Here is a 21,114-nt window from a genome sequence, read left to right on the forward strand (position 1 = left end):
AGCCTGCGGCGACACTGCTGTGCCAGCTCATGCGTGACACACATCTGAGCGCGAGTCGGTCTGGCATCCGAAACATGGCAGAACTCAGCAGGTGCAAAGCCAGTTATTTCCTGACAACTGTAGCTGGTCTGAGACACCGAGAGAGGCGTGGGAAGCTGCGGGAGGGGTGGTTGGATGGGAATGGGGCGGAGGTCCAGGGCTGCAAGGGGCCTGGGGAACCCATCAAGTCCAGTCTCTGCGCCGGGCTCAGAGGAGAAGCAGCAACCAGGCCGGGCACCCCTTTGGCAGGCTGAGCTGCCCGCTTGCAGAGCATCGCAGGCCGGATGCACCGGGCCCGGGGAAGGCTGCGCTGGGACAGTCTCTATGGAGGCGGGGTGGGCGCACGAAAGGGGACCCACTGCCGTGCCCGGGTGCAGCCCCACTCACACCCGCCCCACAGCCCCTGCTGGCGCTGGGGAAAATCACAAGCGGACCCAGCTCCCCGTGCAATTGAGCCCGAGCCCCACGGACACCCGCGTCCTGGCCCCGCACCTCCCCCGTGTTCTGCTCCCGGCTCCGCGCCCCCCTCCCGGGCACCGGCACCCTCCCTGCTCCCGGCTCCCGGCTCCCCGCACCTGGCAGCGGCTCCCGAACGCTCAGCTCAGTCCCTCTCGGCCCATCTTAGCCCTCGTGGGGGAGACGCTCCGCCCGCCCGCCCCTCATTTGCCGCTCAGCCCTGCCGCTCACACACATGCAAATTACGAACGACCCAGGAGGGCTCTGATTGGGTGCCGGGAAAGCCGCCTCTTGAGTACGACGAAGCGGAACTGGGAGCCCCCTTGGCCGCCCAGCGCCCCCTACTGCCTCGCTCGCACCCCGCACACGCTCCAGTTTTGCCCCCCTCCCCTTCCCGCCTCCCGGCTGGTACCCAGCACTGCCCCTCCCAGACTCCTCCCTGTCTGGATACCCAACGCCCCCACCCCGCCCGGCCTGCTCCCGGCTGGTACCCAGCACTGACCCCCATCAGCATCCTCTCTGTCTGGATACCCAGAGACCCCCCCCCCCCGCCTGCTACCCAGCACTGCTCCCCCACATCCTCCCTGTCTGGATACCCAGAGACCCCTCCCCCGCCCGCCTGCTACCCAGCACTGCCCCCCCCCCCCACATCCTCCCTGTCTGGATACCCCCAGCCTGCTCCCAGCTGGGAGGATGCTGGGGGGCAATGCTGGGTACTGGCCCCGCCAGCTCCTGGCTGGTACCCAGTACCGCCCCCCTCCCGCAGCATCTTCCCTGTCTGAATACCCAGAGACTCCCCGTTCCCGGCTGGTACCCAGCACCGCCCGGCCGCCCCCCAGCATCCTCCCTGTCTGGATACTCAGCCCCCCCCCTACACATACACGCCTGCTCCCGGCTGGTACCCAGCACCGTCCCCCGCCCCCTCCCTCCAGCATCTTCCCGGCTTGGACACCCAGCCAGAGACCCTTCCAGCATCGCCTGGTTACCAACAGACCCCCCCAGCCTGCTCCAGTCTGGTGCCCAGCCCGCGCCAGCATCTTCCCAGCTCGGGACCCAGCCAGAGCCCCGCTGCTCCCCCATCGTCTGGGGCCCTGAGCCCAGATCCCTCTCCCAGCCCTGCCCGCCCCTCTAGCGGCCCGGCGCCCGGCTCACCCAGCGCAGCCCGGCTCCCGCCCGCTGCAGCAGGAGCACAGATTGACACCCTCCTCCTCCCCCGGCATCCCATCGCCCTAGTAACCTGATGCCAAGCTCCGGGCTGAACCATTTGGGAGGGGGCGCCGGGCCCGGCCTCCCACGCGGGGCTGAGGCCGGGGAGGGAGACGCGGCCCCGCCCAGGGGGATCCGGTCCCTGGGGGGTGTTTGGCAGCGCTGGAGAGGGGAAAGCACTGGGATGGGAGCCGGTGGAGTGAGCGTCCCCCCCGCCGGACGGTGCAGTTGGTGCAGTCCGGGAAGATGGCTACATTGTATCAGGTAAATGTGTCAGTTTCTCCGGGTTTCCCCTCCCTGAATGCCCCCGCTCCTCGCAGAGCCCGCCGGGGCAGCCTTAGCCGGCAGCCTCCCCCCGGGGTGTGCCCTGGGGGCTGATTCGCCCCCCTCCCACTCCGGATTTATGCCGGTGTAACCCAGGAGCGTCAGCGTTGGGGGTTACTCCATGAATCCCCAGACTAGACTCCTCGGTCAGCAGCAACCTGGCCAGACGGGGCTGGTGCTGGGGGAAACATTCCTACACAAACACCAAACTCAACTGGTTTCAGATTCCCTAAGAAACCAGAGCCCACCTGGACTGGATAGTCCTGGGGAACTTAGGCTGCATCTACACTGCACCGGTAACTCCAACAAGCTTCTCAAACTGAGCTGCACAAATGGCCTAGCTTATTTCAAGTTAATCTCAAAATTTGGCGCTGTCCACACAGCACTTATTTCAAAGTGAATCACTATTCCGAAATGTCCCTCTCTCCTTGCGGGAGGAGGTTTACAGGTAGGTCAGAATAGCAAGCCCATTCCATTTTGTAATAACGTCCGTGCTCAAAAGACGCAGAATAGGAGGGATCCTGAAATAGCACTGCAGTGTAGATGTAGCTTTAAAGCGCTAGTTAGAAGGATGGATCCAAAATGTGTGGCAGGGTGGCAGAAAGCAGCCGCCAGCAAGCCACGCAGTGTGACCGAGGCCGTGGGACTCCAGGAGCGCGGCTCAGCTGCAGGAGGAGGCAAGGCGGTGGGAGAGTGAGGGGCTGGCCAGGGCACGGTTACCGGGTGACCAAACACTTCCCAGCTGGGAGAGGGTGAGGTCCCTCAGGCAGCAAGCTGGGTCATTGGGTCAGGGCAGAGGACCTGGAGGTAAATAAGGGCACGTGGGGGGCAGAGAAGAGGAGAGGAGAAAGAAGGGGGAAAAAAGGGGGGGGGAAGCAGAGCGGGGAAAAAGGCACAGAGGAAAAAGAGATGGGGGGAAGGAGCCTGCAGGGGGGAAGGGCGTTGAGGACTGCAAACGCCTTGAAGGAACCCTAGGAGGGCAAGGAGTCTGGTGAGAAGGGGGGAGGAAGTGACCCAGGGCAGTAAGGGTGGGGGTTGGGGTCACACAAATTCATTTAGCATTTTAGGGGGTCGTGGTATCACAAAGTTTGAGAACCCCTGCCCTAGGGTAAGATTAGGCCTAAATTAGGTGTGAGGTGAGAGCCAATGTGGAATTCCAGAGTTGGGGTTGAGTTTTGTCTTTGTTTAAATTTGATTTTTCTTTCCTAGGTGAAATACCTTGCCCTTCTTTTGTTATTTTCTTCTTATCAATTTCAGGACAATTCTCCCCTGAAAGTCAAACACAAAATGGAGAATACGTGTCTAGGCAGGAGTACTGCAGAAAAGGATCTGGGGGCTATTGTAGGTCACAAATTTAATAGGAGCCAACAATGTGATGGTTGCGAAAGAGGTTAATGTAATTCTGTGGTGCATTGCTAGGTGTGTTGTACGTAAAACATAGAGGTGATCACCTTGTTCTGCTCACCACTGGACTCCTGACTCCTCAGCTGGAGTAGGTGTCCAGTTCTGGGCACCACCCTTTCAGAAAGATGTAGACAAATTCGAGAGAGCCCAAAGGAGAAAAACAAACATTATCAAAGTTTAGAAAATCTGACCTAGCAGCAAAGGTAAAAAAATGGGTGTGGTTCCTCTTGAGAAAAAAGACTGTGTTCTGGAACCAAATAATAGCCTTTGATACCTTAAGGACTGTTAATAAGGAGTCTGAATGATTTTTCCTCCATGCCCACTGAAGGGAGGACAGGAAGGTACATCTACACTATGGGACAAAGTCAAGTCAAGATATGCAACTTCAGCTACGTGAATTGCGTAGCTGAAGTTGAAGTAGCGTAACTCGACTTTTGGCGCTATCTGCACAGCGGGAAGTCGAAGGAAGAACACTCTTCCCGTGGAAGTGGGACTCTTTCTTTCCTAGTTCGATCATGGTGGATTTTTAATACTAAAATGAGAGTGTAGGTGTTGCACCGCACCAAAACGAGCAAGTCATTCAAAAATAAGCAAAGCTAGGCCCACAAAAATGCTGCCTAGGTGCTGGAGCTAACGGGTGCGGGAGATGCTACAGCAGCCTCTAGCCTGAAGCGAGTTCCATTATATGGAGGGTTTACGGCTTGGTCCAATGGTTCTCAGTATTCTCACTATACAAATTGTTCCCGCACCTCAGTATGCAATGCTTAATTTTAAACAAGAGAGTGATGCAATGGATGTCAACAATGAGCCCTCCTCTGGGACAGGAAACAAGTTCAGTTGCTAATGTAGACAGGCACTTTTCTTGCATTTTCCAATTGTTGGTTTAGCTCTGGTGCAGCTCCAGTAGTGGTAGGCGGATGGTGTCCTGTTACCAATTGGGCCATCCAATCATATTTAATAAAAGATGACACAGCCAGTCCTGCTAACTCTCAAGAATTTTTCACAAGCCTCGCAATATTGGATGTATTTCTGAAAGCCCAGCTCCCAGCATCATGTAGTTACATGAAAATCTTACCTTTAATTGTTATTTCTAGTCTTGGGGGGTAGTGGAGAAAAGCTTGAGAATGTGAACCCTGAAAACTGAATAGTCCCTTTCCTCATTCTCACCCCACATTTATTATTTTTAAAACCTCCTGAGTGTCGAAGTCTTGAGGTTGGCAGTTTTGCAGCACGGTCACTAAAATGTCAGTGGTCACTAACAACGTGTCTATCGTAGTGCTTTCACCATGGTTACCCAAGTGATGTGGATGGGATTTAGGAAATTTGAATAAAGTTGCTCATGGAAGCAAGGCTTATGTGGCGTGAAGGACCTAGATCGCAGCTTCAGATTGCTCATGGATTGCTCATGTCTACCATAGCAGTCAAAATCTTAGCAATCCAGTTTCTGTGGGTTCAGTCAGGATTTGCCACCTAAAGTTGACAGACAGGTAGAAATCTCGGTCTGCAGGAAGTCATCAAACAAGTCTCTTAATTACTTATTTAAAATTATGTTTAATCCGCAGGAAGCTGTCACTTTGGACCTTTTGCTTTATGATGTACAGGGCTGCGCATCCCTCGGTGGGGGTAAGCAATTTAAAAGTAAAATGTGTTTATTATTATTTTTGACTGCCTGATCTTCTAGACTAGCATCCCAGTAATACCATTCCTCCCTGAACACATGGGGTACGTCTACACTAGCCCCCTAGTTCGAACTAGGGAGGCTAATGAGGGCGACCGAAATTGCACATGAAGCACGGGATTTAAATATCCCAGGCTTCATTAGCATGTTCCCAGGCGGGCGTCATTTTGGAAACTGACTAGCCTGGAATAACTGCCCGTGTCTACACGCGGCAGTGAAACGGGAGTTCGAAGTAAACCCCTTAGCTCGAATTTGCTGTTAAACCTCATTCCACGAGGAGTAACAGCTAATTTGAGTTAGTGGTTTACTTCGAACTCCAATGGGAGAAGACATACTAGCCAGCTGGCATCAGGCTGGTGTGCCAATACCTAGACTGTAGCGGCCGCAGTGCGAACCACAGAAAGGCTATCCAGCGCAAGGCCATGCCCAACAGAGCCCCAAGGTACATTCCTGGGCTCGTGCGGCCAAAGCCACCTCAGCTTTCAGCACACTAGCTTGCTGAGAGCTAGCACGAGTGTGTCTCCACCAGCTGGGAATCACATCCCTCGCACCAAGTGCAGACATAGCCTAACTTATCGCTCCGGTACGCTGCTACAAAAGGAGCCAGGTCTCGCACGAGGGGATTGCACAAGTGATTTCTTACATTCCTAATGATATTCACTAGGGGTGTGAATGGTTAACCCTTGAGTCGGTGATACGTACTGGTTACGGTTAATTGGTGGGGGCTGCAGCAGTGGGCTGCTGTGGGTGAGGGGATGTTCCAGCCCTGCCGGAGCAAACCTCATTTGTGGTGGCCCATCCCAGGCGTGCCACGGGCAGGAGCGCCCCAGGCCAGCTGGAGCAGCCCCTGCATGCAGCAGGGAAACCCCTCCAGCTCAGCCACCGAGGGCAGGGAGCCCACTCCAGCCCAGCAGCTCCCATGCCTGCCTCCTGTTTAATCAGTCAACTGGTTAGACTTAACATTTAACCTGTTAACTAATTAAACGGGATTTTATACCTCTACATCCCACCCTTAGCTGTAATCTCTCAGCCCTTCTGGCATTCATTCATTTATGCTCACAACCCCCTGTGGAGTAGGGAAATATTATTATTCTTGTTCCCAGAGAGGAAACTGAGGCCCAGAGAAATTGAGTGACTTCCCCAATGCCATCAGGGGGGCTGAGTTTGAGCTGGGAACTGAACGCTGCCTGCTGGCCGTCTAGTTCTTTGTCGAAACGAGAGGATCGTCTCTGGTGGTATCGCTTGTCTTCCCTCTTCAGAAACTCTTCCTTAGAAATGGAGGCAGCTAGTGGCTGTTGGAACGATTCAGACTGCAGTCTGGAGTGCAGCTTTGAGCTAAACAGCAGGAGCATCTCCAGCCATCTTTGGTTAATTGTTTATACCATGATAACGTCCAGCCAAGTGGACCCGTTGTGCTGGGTGGTGTACAGACACGGAGACAAGCACCTGTCCTAAAGGGTTTAACAAAAATTTGTCTTCCTCCAGCACGGAACGTTGTAGGGTTCCCACAAGTCACCCCACTCTGCCCCCCCTACCCCCCAGCACAGAGAGCATGCTGGGAAGTCTCTGTAGCACATGTTGCTGTGGAGATTCTGTGCTGTGCATCCCTGTGGCTTCTCGTTGACGCCGTTGACTGTTTTGATCCCGGGCAGAACCCAGAATCTCAGGGGTATTGTAGTTTTTTCCACTAGGCCCATGTGGCGCCCGTGGGGACGTGCCTCCGGGAGATGCGGCACAGAATTTCAGCTCTTGGTGCTGGTGCTGTTGGAGTGGGCAACCTTTCCTACAACTCTGGTCTGTCCCTCCCTTGTGGGGGTTCACGGGCTCCTCCCTCAACTCCTCAGCCATCAGTGCCCACCCCACAGGAAGGGAGTGTTGCCCAGTGTGCATGAATGACATTTGGCAGATGCTCACAGCTGTGCGGACTGGCCCCAGAGGGAGTCAAGTCATAGAATCCTAGAGCACTAGAACTGGAAGGGACCTCGAGAGGCCATTGAGTCCTGTCCCCTGCCCTCACAGCAGGACCAAGCACCATCAGATCATCTGGAAGGGAAAGGGGGTTGCAATGGCACCCAGCCTTTAAGGGGGGAAAGAGATGCCAACAACCCCTTGTTTAAAACCAGCTTGTTAATTTGGATAGTAAAACTGTGCTTGGCTTTGGCTTTGGGGTGTTCTCGTGCCGGTTTTAAGATGACAGGTTCCGAGCATGCGTTTTTCTGAAATGAGTTTTATTTTCTAGCTGAACATTTGCCGTAGCAGATGCCTAAAGGAAGAGGTGACCTTCTAAGCAGCAAGATGAGTGAATGGCAAAGGATTTTTGTGCAAAACCTGGCTGTTCCTCCGCACTGCCAAAGGAGGCGACACCCCCCGAGGGAATCAATAGCATTTCAGTGTGTCCTGAAGTATGTTGAGGGAAATGTAATGAAGCAGGTAAAGGAATATGCTGTTGCTTTCTGGAAGTGTTGCTCCCATAACGTTCTCTTGCTGACATTCTCTGCTTGGATTAGAGTCCTCTAATTTTTACATTTTCATAATAACTATTGAGGTGGAGGCTGGACCCAAGAAGTTTGTGGAAGGACCTTCCCTCTTATCTTGTACAGAATGGCACAATTCTCCTGGTGCATTCTGGGGGCATTTTCACCTTTTCCTGGTCATTAGCTATTGGCCATTCTTGGAGGCATCTGATCAAGTAAATCCTCCATTGTCAGCAATGCAAAGTCTTGTGGAAATTAATGTAATTTTTTGGGGTGGGGGAAGGGCAGACTTTTAATGGGAAAGAATAGCTCCTCTCTGGCCAACAGTTTAGGATCCGTGGAGCAATACTACTGATTGCAAACACTTACACTCATACCATGATTAGGTACATGGATCTCCCTGTGCGTTCCCCTTTGTTGCCGCTAGGCTTTGAAGACATAATCTAATCTATACTAATTGAAAAACGCAGCTTCAAGAGAAACAGAGGCTAGGTCTGCACTGCAAAGATAAATCGGAAAAAGAAACACAATTTGCAGTTTGCAAATTGCATATCTTTTTCCGCTTTAATGTCGAAAGAGGCTTTTCCAAAATTTGGTGCTTCTACACGGCGCCAAATTTCAGAAAAAAGTCCTCTTTTGACACATCCCTTCTTCCTTGTGAAAGGAGCTTTACAGGGATGGTGAAAGAGCGCATCTGCTTTTTCGAAAAATTTTCCGAAAAAATGGACACGCTCCTTGGATGCGGCATTGCTTTTCTGGGATACCAAAGATATCCAGGCAAAGTGCTGTAGTCTAGACATAGCCCGAGTGTTAACATGAACTATAGGGTGGCTATGGCTGACTTAACTCAGAAGGGCAGATCTTACCTGGGTGAGCTCAGGAACTTTGAAGTCTGTGGAACTTTCACCTGAGCAGGGGATGGAATCGTAGAATCACAGAACACTAGAACTGGAAGGGACCTCGAGAGTCATTGAGTCCAGTCCCCTGCCCTCACGGCAGGATGAAGCACCATCTAGAATCACTTACAGGTGTCTGCCCAACCTGCTCTCAAATATCTCCAGTGATGGAGATTCCACAATCTCCCTGGGCAATTTATTCCAGTGTTTAACCACCCTGACAGTTAGGAAGTTTTTCCTAATGCTCAACCTAAACCTCCCTTGCTGCAATTTAAGCCCAATGTAGGACTACACATCAAAGTGAATGACCTCACAGGTTCCTTTTCTTTATTTACCTTGTGAGAAAAGATGCTCAGACATGCATTTGATCAGTGGGTGATAGTTCAGAAAAGGGTGGGCAATAATTTTTGCAGGGGGGGCCATCTAGGCACTGTGCGCCCTTGGCAGAGGGAGGAGATTTTGCTCATCCCCCACCCCCAGGCCAATTGGAGCCTGGAGGCAGAGGAGTGCACAAAGTCATTCGCTGTTCAAAATGACCTGTGGTCCCTCTAGGCCCTTGGCGGGGAGAGGGAGCCACCAGCTGCTTTGACTTCGTGCACTCCTTGGTCCCCGGGTCTCGATTGGCTAGGGGGCGGGGGAGCAGCAGGGTAGGCCATGGGCTGGATCAAGCGGCTTGATGGGCTGGATGCAGCCCGTGGGCCGTATCTTGCCAATCCCTGGTTTAGGAAGTCAAACGGTTAAAAGATTCAAGAGTCGGCATTTATAAGTATTAAGCATCACAACAGACGATGTTTTCCCTCCTGTTCATGAACGGCTTGGATTTGGTTCAGACTCGGCTTTCCCCAAGCCAAGAGAAAACACAGGCAGAGGTCAGGTTCTGAAGGGCAGAAAAACTAGTCAAAAAGATTTTCTTTGTTATTCTTCTCTGCTAATTTGAAGAGAATTTTGTTCTGCTAACAGGAAAGTGCAGCGAGGTGGATCTGTAGTGATAGTGGAAATTTGAAGCAGGTTTCCTGCTGTCCTTCCTTTTTGAGGGTTTGCAGTAGGGTTTTAGAGCTAGGCTGGTCCTTTTTTTGGGGTGGGGGTAGGTTTATATTTTAATCAACAAATGGAGTTGGAGATGTTGTACTGAGATTCTAACCATTCTATTAACACATTCATTGGGCTCAGGGATTGGGCCACTAAGTAATGTCATGCTTGCTAATATTTTTCCACTTTCCTGAAGCTGACAGCAATATTGGATGTCAAAGGAGACTGACAGCTAAACATGCTTCATTTTAGCTAGGCTAAGAAGATGACCTACTTTGTATTTTATTGTTCAGATTTTTTGATGCATTCTTGGCTTCAGATGTGTACAGCTTATTAGAGCTGTCCTTATTTCAGACCCCACCCGCTGGGTGAGACTTGCAAAACCAGCTAAGGGAAGCAGGCACACTTCCCGTCACATTCATGGGCTCTGTGTCCCTTGGCTTAGGGCTGAAATCCTCAGCCGAGTGAGCACTTCCTTATCTTTACGAGACGCGTCTCTAGACCAGCAGTTTCCAAACTCAGTTCTATTGGTTTCATTCCCCCCTCTTGAAAAACTGTTGTGAAGTGACTGGATGGGACATCAAACTGACGTACTGGACCACCAGTGGTATAGGTACCACAGTGTGGGAACGTCTGCTGTAGGTGTTAAATGTTTTCACATTTACCTAACTCGGTCACTGTTTTTATATAGTTACACAATTACTCATTTCCAAATATACTTTTACATCCCTTTGATTTGAAAGAGGTTCTCCAGTGAAGGCCTTTTCAGCACTAGGGATCTAAAATCCTGTTTAATTGGTTAAACATATTTTTTAACCAGTTAATTGATTAAAGGGGGCAAGTTGGGGGGGATGCTCCCACCTGGCTAGATCAGCCCCCCTGCCTGCCAGTGAGCTGGAATGCCCCCCCCCCCCCCCCCGGCAGGAAGAGGCTGTTCCATCTTGGCCAGAGCAGCCCCTATCAGCGGTGGGACCCCTGTGGGGCTGGAGTAGCCCCCTGCACACAGCAGGCAGGGAGCTGCTGCAGCCCCAGCAGTTAACCTTAACAGGTAAGCCTCATCCATTAAGGGTGAAGCTTCCCTGTTAACCATGAACCAGTTAAACCTTCACGCCCCTCTTCAGCCCCACAGCCACTGTGTCTTGGTAATGGGAAAATAATGCGTCCCTGTAGGAAGAATCTCTCCTTAGTTGAGAGGCATGTTACTGTTATTTCTTCATGATCAAAGACGGCAACATAATGAAGCGTTGAGCTCAGGACGCTCAGAAAAAGCCCCTTTAAGTAAAATTCATGGCCGCTGCAGCTGCAGTATGCACAGCTAGGGTGGGGTGCATGTCCCCCTGCTGGGGCAAGTCCAGGTTCATCTGCCCTTCAGCCCCCCCGCTCCACCTTCCGTAAAGGATGTCTGGGTGGTGGGAGGCTCAGGGCTTGTGCAGTCCTGGACGGGGGTGGGCGTGCCCCCAGCCATCCCCTTTCACCTGCCTGGTGGGTCTGTCTCTTTTCTGTATGGGTTAGCAATCCCATTCCAGGCACATCCCATTGTCCTGGCACAACCAAACCCTGCCCTTGCTTCAAATAGGATCAGAGGAAGCTGCACACTGAATTTGGTGGCCATAGCTCTGACTGTTTAGGAGGAGTTCTTGAACATACTGACAGACAGACCGACAAAGGCTCTGAAATATACAGTAGATGACAATAACATGACAGTCTTTGCAGAAAGGAAATGCAGAAGAGACAGAAACGTGGCTGAATGTCTTTAAACGCGTTTGCTTCAGTGAAGTGTCTTTGGTAAATGTTTTACAGAATTTGCCCACTAGTCACATATATTAAACCAAGTTGCTGTTTAAAAGTCATATGAATAAAGGTTTGCTTGCCAGTCCTGGGATTTCTCACTGCTGGGGAAAGTCACTTTCTGTGGCAGGATGACCTCAGCATCTGAATTCGCAGCTAGCTTTTCCTTTCAGCACACACATATTGCAGGGTGAGAATTCCTGGCCTAGAAAATCTCTGCTTGTCTGAACATAGGGAAAGTCGCTGACTTTATGGGTTATATGGTCTGAGCTGCAGCTGTCAGAAGAAAATGTCTCTGTGTCTTTTCTCCTTTTCGATTACACTCAGTGGGTGTGTCTATACTGCACCATAACTCAAAATAAAATACCCAAGTTGAGCTATGCAAACTGCGTATCTTATTTCGATGCTATTTTGAAATAGCTTATTTTGTCATTTGGCTCTCTCTACGCGGCGCCAAATTTCGAAATAAAGCGCTATTCCAAAACATCCCTTACTCCTCGTAGAATGAGGTTTACAGGGATGTCAGAATAGCTAGCCTGAAATAACGGGCTTGCTGTGAAGACGCAGGATAGCTGTTTCGGGGTACTCCTGTATCCCAAAATAACATTGCAGTGTAGACGTAGCCAGAGTGAGCTACTAACTATTGCTAAGGGAACGTCTACACTAGCCCCCTAAGTCGATCTGAAGTAACTGCCCGCGTCTACATGCAGCAGTGAAATGGGATTCCGATTTAAAGCCCCTAAATCGAATTGGCTGGTAAATCTCATTGCAGGAGGAATACCAGCTAATTCCAGTTAGGGCTTTAAATTGGAATCCCGTTTCACTGCCGCATGTAGACGTGGGCAGTTACTTCAGGCTAGTCAATTTCTAAAATGGCGACCGGCTGGGAACATGCAAATCAAGCGCGGGATATTTAAATCCTAGGCTTGATTTGCAATTTCAGTCGCCCTCATTAGCCTCCCTAGATCAATCTAGGGGGCTAGTGTGGATGTACCCTTAGAATAGGGATGGTGAATTGCAAGCCTGGGGCCCAGGTGCGGCCCTTGGCTTGCCTGGATCTGGCTCCCGAGGCTCAGGGGCCCCACCCCATCATTGGGGAGCCTGTGCTGGTACTCCAGTCCCCCCACTTCCTCCTCCCGTGGGGCTGGAGCACCCAAAATCTACTAGGCTGGGCCCCACTAGGCTCTGGTGTGTGAGGGGGATGTGGGGAGGGTCTTTCTCTCTCGGTTGGGGCCACAGTGGGGTTTTTTCCCGCTTCTCACTTACGTGTGGCCCAACTGATTTTCCTGTGGGTCAGCGGCCCCCAACCCAGAAAAGGTTCCGCACCCCTGGCTTAGAAGCATTTCTATAAGCCCAGAGTTCTTACCCTCCCTGAGGTTTGCCGACACAGCTCAGTGCTGCTGCGATCCGGGCCTCTTAAAGCTCCCCCTGAGCGTGTTTATTCTTGTATTCCAGCGTGTGCTTGAAGGCTTGTCGGAGGTTGAGTTCCAGCTCCGCCTGACCCTCTTTGACATCACGTACCGTCTTTTCTTTGGGAGAACATGGAAGAGCAGCACAAGGCCGCTCAAAGCTGGGCCAGGACAGCCACCCAAAGTGGTGTTCAATGAGGTAGGAGAAGAGCAGAGCCCCCGGCTCACCTGAGAATGCCCCCCCCCCAGATGGACGGTGCTATTTCCCTGGAGAAACAGAGGGTGTTTGGCTGTAGAGATGCAGAGTGCTCTAGTCACAATGCAAGCAAAGAGCAGCCATTCCCCATGGCTCCAGCAGTTGCTGTAAGTGGGGCCTGACTCTCAAGTGAGCCAAAGGGGGAGTAATGCTGACTACAGGAGTGGGATTTCCAAAGTGTGCTCGTGTGCTGGGCTGGGAATTGGCCAGTACGGCTCCTGTTGGCAGGTGCTCAATGTTCCGGAGTGTGCTTTAATGGAGGGCGGTAGCAGCACGATGCTAAACAGAAATCGCCCCTCCAGTGCACATCCCTCCACTGAAGAGGCAAACCCAACCTCGGCACAGTGCCCTCCACTTGCACAGAGAAGGTGCCTTTTGGGTTCGCCTGGTGGAACCTATTGGAGATGTGCCTGCAGCGCCGCCAAGAGATCTGGCCTAGTTCCACTTATTGTAGGACCGCTTTTTGATTTTCAGACAATTCAGGATCTCCTGGTCAAGCCAGGGAGGTCTCTTGCTAGACGGCCTGTCTTCCTATGCAGTGGGATAGTTTGCTTTTGCACACTTAATAAAGTCTCTTTGAGAAACTCCCAACTACCTTCAACTGTTTCTCTTCTTAGTCTTGCTTCCTATGGCTATGTCTACACTGCACAGTTATTTCAGAATAAGCTATTCCAGAATAGTTATTCCAAACTAGCTTATTTCAAAATAGCACGTCTACGCTACAGGGAAGCCTCAAAATGAGTCCGAGGCCGGCTTCCCTAATGTAGACGTGCTCTCTCGATTTAGAGCCCCAGGAGGAATCACTTAGAATAGCCCTGGGGGCTATTTCAAAATAGCAGCAGTGGAGCGTCTACATGGGCATTATTTCGAAATAGCTATTTCGGAGTAGGTGTTATTCTTCGTAGAATGAGCTTTCCGGAAGTCGGAATAAGCCATCCATTATTTTGAATTTATTTCAAAATTACAGAATTGCTGTGTACACGCTCACGTAGTTATTTTGGAATACCAGCCATTATTCCGAAATAACTTTGCTGTGTAGACACCCCTATGAGACTTTACAAGTTCCCTGGGTTTGCTAAAATCTCCCTTCTTGAAATCCATTGTCTTTAGTTTGCTGTTCTCTTTCCTACCATTCCTTAGAATTGTAAACTCTTGTCATTTCACTTTCAACCAAGCTGCCTGTCACTTGCACCTTCTTTACTAATTTCTTCCTATTTATTAACATCAAATCTAGAACAGCCTCCCCCCAGTAGCTTTCTCCACCTTCTGAAATAAAACATTGTCTGCAATGCAGTCCAAGAACTTGTTGGATAATCTGTGCCCTGCTGTGTTAGTTTCCCAACAGATGTCTAGAGAGTTGAAATCCCCCATCACCACCAAGTCCTGCGCTTTGGATGATTTTGTTAGTTATTCAAAAAAGCTTCATCCACCTCTTCTGCCTGTAATAGACTTCTACCATGACATCAGCCTTCTGTTTTTACCTCTTTAAGTTTACCCAGAGACTCTCAACAACTCTGTCTCCTAAGTCCATCTCCACCTCAGTCCAGGGTACGCCTAGACTACATCTCTCTTTTGAAAGAGTGATGTAAATTAGACATATTGAAATTGCAAACAAAGCCGGGATTTGAATTTCCTGTGCTTCATTTGTATAATCGCGTCATGGCGGTTTTTTTGAAAAACGCTATTTTGAAAGTGAAACCGTGGTCTAGACATGGTTCTTTTAAAAAGAAAAGCCTTTTTTGAAAGATCCTGTACTCCTCAAAAAATGAGGTTTACAGGATCCTTCGAAAAAGGCTTTTCTTTTAGAAAGAACCACGTTTAGACCACGGTTTCACTTTCAAAATAGCGTTTTTTTTTTAAATGCCATGATGCGATTATGCAAATGAAGCGCAGGAGATTCAAATCCCGGCTTCATTTGCAATTTTGCTATGTCTAATTTACATCCCTCTTTCAAAAGAGGGATGTAGTTTAGACATAGCCCAAGTGGAGACATTTTTAATATATAAAGCAACACCTCCTCCTTTTTTTCCCTGCCTATCCTTCCTGAGCAAGCTGTACCCTTCACTACCAATATTCCAGTCATGCGTATTATCCCATCAAGTCTGTGCGATGCGAACTATGTCACAGTTGTGTTTAGTTATTAGCATTTCAGGTTCTTCCTGCTTATTCCCCATACTTCTCACATTCATATAACAGGCAACATACTGATTTGGTTTTGCCTCCCCTCCCCCCCATTCTGTCTCATTAATTCTTTATGCCTGCTATTACATCCCAAGACTCCTCCTACTCCCCCCCCCCCTCCCCAATTTCTGACTATCCAGAATTGCCATAGCTGGATGCTTTTTAGTATTAGCAATGGTCAAGTGAACAGTGACACAGTACGTTTAATAAATCATGGAGATAAAAACCTGACATAGAAGTGATGGAAAGAATTCAGAGATGGACACCAGGCCCATCCCACATGATAGATAAAATGCCATGTGTACTAATGGGCCTGCATAAATAATGAGTAATAATGATGAGTTTTTATGTCCCTGAATGTTAGACAGTAAAAGAGGTTTTTTTCCATCATAAATCATGTAGCCATCTCCTGTGAGCGTAACCTCAAACTGCTCTGCCTTGTACCATCAATCGGACGGATGTTCTTTAGACTGTAAGGGAAGAGTTCAGCTCCTGGTCACTTCAGAACATCCACCCTGTATGTTTTCACAGATACTGTAATAAACTGTGAATCGCCGGCTTCATTTCTGTGCACCCTCAGCTTTCTCAGCCTATGCTGTAGCCACTGCCAGCCTCACGCAGCTCCGCCCTCCCTGGCTTTACTTAAAACTGGATGTAAAAGCCTCTGACCTGGGTGGCTTCCAGGTGGAAGTGGAGTGTTTGCAAATCTTTAGCCAATGAACCTTCCATTGTCCTTTCTTTAAGAGTCTGTAGCTTTGCCAGGCATGATTGTACACGCCTCCTGTTCCTAAGAACACAAGAATGGCCATAATGGGTCAGACCAGTGGGCCATCTAGCCCTATGTCCCAACAGTGGCCAGTGCCCGATGCTTCAGAGGGAGTGAGCAGAACAGGGCAAGCTAGTGAGAGATCCATTCCCTGTCGTCCACTCCCAGCCTTTGGCACCCAGAGCATAGGGCTGCACCCCTGAGCGTCCTGGGTAATAGCCATTGATGGATCTATCCTCCAGGAATGCATCTATTTTTTTAATCCAGTCATTCTTTTGGCCTTCACAACATCCCCTGGCAAGGAGTTCCTCAGGTTGACTGTGCATTGGGTGAAGAAATACTTGCTTTTGTTTGTTTTGAGCTTGCTGCCCATTCATTGAATTGGGTGACCCCTAGTTCTTGTTTTGAGTGAAGAGGTAAATAACATTTCCTTATTCACTTTCTCCACATCCTTTAGGATTTTACAGACCTTTAGGCTACGTCTAGACGACATGCCTCTGATGACAGAGGCATGTAGATGAGGCTACCAGGCATAGGAAAATGAAGCGGCGATTTAAATAATCGCCGCTTCATTTAAATTTACATGGCTGCCGCGCTGAGCCGACAAACAGCTGATCAGCTGTTTGTCGGCTCAGCGCTGTAGTCTGGACGCGCAGGTGTCGACATCAAAGGCATTTGTTGACCACCCAGGTAAACCTCATCCCAGGAGGCATACCTGGGTGGTAGACAAATACCTTTGACGTCGACACCTGCGCGTCCAGACTACAGCGCTGAGCCGACAAACAGCTGATCAGCTGTTTGTCGGCTCAGCGCGGCAGCCATGTAAATTTAAATGAAACGGCGATTATTTAAATCACCACTTCATTTTCCTATGCCTGGTAGCCTCATCTACATGCCTCTGTCGCCAGAGGCATGTAGTCTAGACGTAGCCTTATTGTATCCCCCCAGTCATCTCTTGTCTAAGATAAAAAGTCCCAGTCTTTTCAATCTCCCCTCTCTTGAAAGCTGTTCCAAACATCTAATAATTTCTGTTGCCCTTCACTGCACCTTTTCACAGAACATAAGAACGTAAGAATGGCCAGACTGGGTCAGACCAAAGGTCCAGCTAGGCCAGTGTCCTATCTTCTGACAGTGGCCAGTGCCTGGTGCCCCAGGGCACGTCTACAATGCAGGGCAAAACTCCAATTAAGCTATGCAACTTGAGCTAAGTCTATTGTGTAGCTGAAGTCAAAATAGCTTAATGTGGCTTTTGGCCCTGTGAACACAGGAGCAAGTCGAAGGAAGAGTGTTCTTCTTTCCACTTCCCTTACTCCTCATGAAATGAGGCTTACGGGAGTTGGAGTAAGAAGTCCTCCAGCTCAACATTATTTCAAAACAACGGCTTGCTGTGTAGATGCGCTCTTTGAAATAACGTCAATTATTCCGAAGTAACGCTGCTGTGGACATGTACCCCCAAAGGGAATGAACAGAACAGGGAATCATCAAGTGATCTCCTCCCCATTCCCAGCTTCTGACAAACAGAAGTTAGGGACACTATTCCTGCATACATATTGTAATATGGGGGAATCTTTTTTTTAGATGGGGTAACTCGCACTGTGTGAGTATTCAAGAGGTGGGCAGACCATGGATTTATTAGTGACATTATGATATTTTCTTCCTTGTTATCTGTCCTTTTTCTGATGGTGCCTAACGTTCTGCTAGTTTTCTTGACTGCTGCTACAAATGGAAGTTTTCAGAAAATTATCCATAATGACGCCAACGTCTCTTTCTTGAGCAGTAGCAGCCAATTTAGAAACCATCATTTTGTGTGTACAGTTGGGATTATTTTTCCATTGTGGATTATTCTGCACATATCTACACTGAATTTCATCTGACATTTTGTTGCCCAGTCAGCTGGTTTTGTGCGATCCCTTTGTAACTCTTCACAGTCAACTTTGGACTTAACTATCCTGATTAATTTTGTGTTGTCTGCCAATTTTGTCATCTCGCTGTTTACCACTTTCCCTGGATCATTTATGACTATGTTGAGGAGTACAAGTCATTGGGAGACCTTGGTATTTACTTCTCCCTAATGTGAAAATTGACCATTTATTTCTATTCTTTGTCTCCTGTCTTTTAACCAGTTACTGAACCACAAGAGGCCCTTGTCTCTTACCTGTGACAGCTTACTTTGCTTATGAGCTTTTGGTGTGGGACCTTGTCGGAGTACAGTGTGTCCCCTAGATCCCCTTGTCCACATGCTTGTTGATGTCTACAATGCATTCTAATGGATTGGTGAGGCAGGATTTCCTTTTACAAAACCGTGTTGGCTCTTGCCCAATAAATTTGGTTTTTCTACATGTCAGATAATCCTGTTCTTTACTATTGTTTCAATCTATTTGACTGGCACTAAAGTTCGGCATAGCAGCCTGTCCTTGCCAAGATCACCTCTGGAGCCTTTTTTTTTTTATAAAGGGCATTTCATTAGCTGTCTTCTAGTCATGTAGCACAGAGGTTATTGAAGCTCTAGGTTCCATACCGCCGTTACTGGTTCTGCAAGTTCATATCTGAGTTCCTTCAGAACGCTTGGGTGATACCGTCTGGTCCTGGTGCCATGTGGCTGTTTAGTTCCTTAATTTGTTCTAGGACCTTCCCTACTGATGCCTCAATCTAGGACTGTTCCTGAGATCTGTCACCTAAAAAGAAAAGGGTTGGGTGTGGAGAACGCCCCCACATCTTCTGCAGTGAAGACTGATTCAAAGAATTCATTTAGCTTTCCTGCAAATGTCTGGTCCTCCTTGAGTGCTCCTTTAGCATCTTAGTTATCCAGTGGCCCCACTGACTGTGTGGCAGACTTCCTCTATCTCAGGGGCGGGCAATGAAATAGCAGCGGTTCACTAGGGTTTGCCCTGGATAGGCCACCGTTGCCATATTTACCTTCACCTCCGCAGGAACGGGTGATCGCAGCTCCCATTGGCTGGGAACAGTGATCTGAGGCCAATGGGAGCTGCAGTCTCCCAAAATATGGTGATGTGGAGGGCCCAACAGGGGCAAACCATGGCAGACCAGATCCGGCTCACAGGCCGGTATTTGCCCAGCCCGTTCTATCTGATATACAGAGAGTGCTGTTGTTATTAGCTAGTTGTCCGTCGGGTTCTGCGCTGGCCTGCCTGAGGATACTTCTACCCTTGACTTGCCAGAGTTTATGCTCCTTTCTGGGGCTCTCACTAGGATCTGACTCCCAGTTTTTAAAGGATGCTTTTTTGCCTGCAACTGCCTGTTTTACTCTGACGTTTTAGCCATGGTACCATTATTTTGCTTTTTTTTAAAATTTGGGATATGCATTTAGTTCAAGCTGCTATTATTGTGTTTTTAAATAGTCTCCTTGCAGTTTGCAGGCGTTTCATCCTTGTGACTATTCCTTTTAATTTTTGTTCACCTGGGTTCTCATTTTTGTGCAGTTCCCCTTTCTGAAGTTAAATGCTACTGTGATGGGTTTTTTGGCGCTTTCCTCCCTACAAGGATGATGCATTTAATTACATTATGGTTACATTTACTGAATGGTTAAGCTATATTCACCTCTTGGACCAGATCCTATGCTCTACTTAGCACTACATGAAGAATTGCCTTCTTGTGATTTCTAGCACAAGTTGCTCCAAGGAGCAGTCATTTAATGTAGCTAGCAGTTCTATCTCTGCGTCCACTCCTGAAGTGATATGTATCCTGTCAATATGACTGGTCTCTATGTCCAATGGCAGGGCTTCTTTGTTCTTCAGTCCCACCTACTTCTAATAATTTTTCTTTCCCTAGTCTGGATTTTTTTTTAGATGAGACAATCAGGTTGAACTTTATCCATTTGCACAGCTAATCCTAGAAGCTGCACATGACGCTTTTTGCATAGATCAGAGAACTTCTCTATATGACGACAAGGTTCTTAATCAAAACCCCCCTTTACATAAACAAGGCATTTTTTAACAAGCGTAAGCTATTTTCTGCCCTAGAGAGATGATATCCAGCCTCAGTCGAGGCAAAAGCGCTTCCATCCTCCGTGAGGTTATGGACCTAACGAATGCTTTCCTGGAACAGTACAGTTCAGAGCAGCAGATGGGCTGTTTTTGTGGAGACATTAACCAAAGTAGCTTCAAAGTAAGAGTGTTAATTAGATATATAACACCGTGACTTTTTGATTTACATATTTTAATCATGTGACTATATTGTATTTTCTGTTATTCCCAGAGCAAGAAACAATCACCTTTCATAATATCCTAGAAGGGTAGGGCACAGAGATACAGAATGGATGCAGAGGACTTGGGTCAAGTTCTTTGTAAATCACAGTGGGGAGAACATTAGACAATATACAGGGAACTCCTTCCCTTGATTTTAGATGGGATGTAATCAGTCTTCTAGATTTCTAATTTTGAGGGCTCAGCTGTGCCTATTTAGTATCCAATCCAATTCTGCTGCCACCAAGTGTTTATTGGGCTGGGCATTTGCTTTTCAGAGGTCTGATTCCACACAGCTCTAGCTGCAAAAGCAGGGACACTCGGTACTTCAGAACACCAGGCCCTAATTGTCTGCAGGATCCGGTGTTTTCTATTGCGCCTATTTTCCCTGTTCCGTGCAGCTGTTCATTTTTCACCTGTTGGCTGCCTTTTGTTCTCCTCCTAAGTGCACGCCATCACTCTTATCTTTTTATACATGGAGAACAATAACAATGCTTACAAATGAAGTACTGGATATGGCTCTGATTTGACTCAGATGCCTCATTAGGATACAGTTGTGTCTCTATTATGTCAAATCAATTTGAATGTCAATGCAAAAACCAGGCTTTTTGTTAATCCGGATATTGGGTAATGGGCATAATTAATGATTAGCGGGACAAGGTGGGCGAGGTAAGCTCTTTTAGTGGAACAACGTCAGAAGTTGGTCCAATAAAAGAGATTTCCTCACCCACTTTTTCTCTCTATATTCTGGGACCAACAGGACTACAACAGCCTGGCATTGCGAATGTTTTTTGTCTTGTGCTATGTTAGAGTTCAGACAGCAGAGGGCAGCGGTACTCTAAGAATGAAAAATGAATTAGCAAGTAAATTAACAACATCCTTCAAGCATAGCACTTTCCTCTCATTACCTTGACATTTGTAATTTATAAAACCAAGGTTTTTTTTTTTTACAAATTTAATCAACTCAAGAGAATTTTCCCCACTTATATATTAGATAAAAACTTGG

General features: G+C 48.7%; 2 protein-coding genes across 15 annotated transcripts in view; one reads left to right on the top strand and one right to left on the bottom strand.

Moving 5' to 3' along the window:
* KCNAB2 (potassium voltage-gated channel subfamily A regulatory beta subunit 2) overlaps window positions 1-1,726 on the bottom strand; it is a 115,089-nt gene extending 113,363 nt beyond the window's left edge. For 3 of the 10 annotated variants that reach the window (XM_075906457.2, XM_075906452.2, XM_075906458.2), the window contains exon 1: window positions 615-733. The gene's annotated coding sequence lies outside the window, so the exon portion shown is untranslated. Of the gene's footprint in view, window positions 1-614; window positions 734-1,647 lie in introns of those variants that run through there. The other 7 variants (XM_075906460.2, XM_075906464.2, XM_075906461.2 and 4 more) reach the window with 5 other exon arrangements.
* A 110-nt stretch (window positions 1,727-1,836) lies between these two features.
* Window positions 1,837-21,114, top strand: part of NPHP4 (nephrocystin 4) — a 128,672-nt gene continuing 109,394 nt past the window's right edge. For all 5 annotated transcript variants that reach the window (XM_075906446.2, XM_075906449.2, XM_075906448.2 and 2 more), the window contains exons 1-4: window positions 1,837-1,965; window positions 4,992-5,052; window positions 7,347-7,537; window positions 12,750-12,902. In XM_075906446.2, coding sequence (XP_075762561.2) covers window positions 7,367-7,537; window positions 12,750-12,902 — 324 coding nt within the window. In that variant the 5' untranslated portion in view covers window positions 1,837-1,965; window positions 4,992-5,052; window positions 7,347-7,366. The remainder of the gene's footprint in view (window positions 1,966-4,991; window positions 5,053-7,346; window positions 7,538-12,749; window positions 12,903-21,114) is intronic.

Source organism: Pelodiscus sinensis, chromosome 24 (assembly GCF_052426305.1).
Source record: "Pelodiscus sinensis isolate ZL-2025 chromosome 24, ASM5242630v1, whole genome shotgun sequence".
Taxonomy (NCBI): domain Eukaryota; kingdom Metazoa; phylum Chordata; order Testudines; family Trionychidae; genus Pelodiscus; species Pelodiscus sinensis.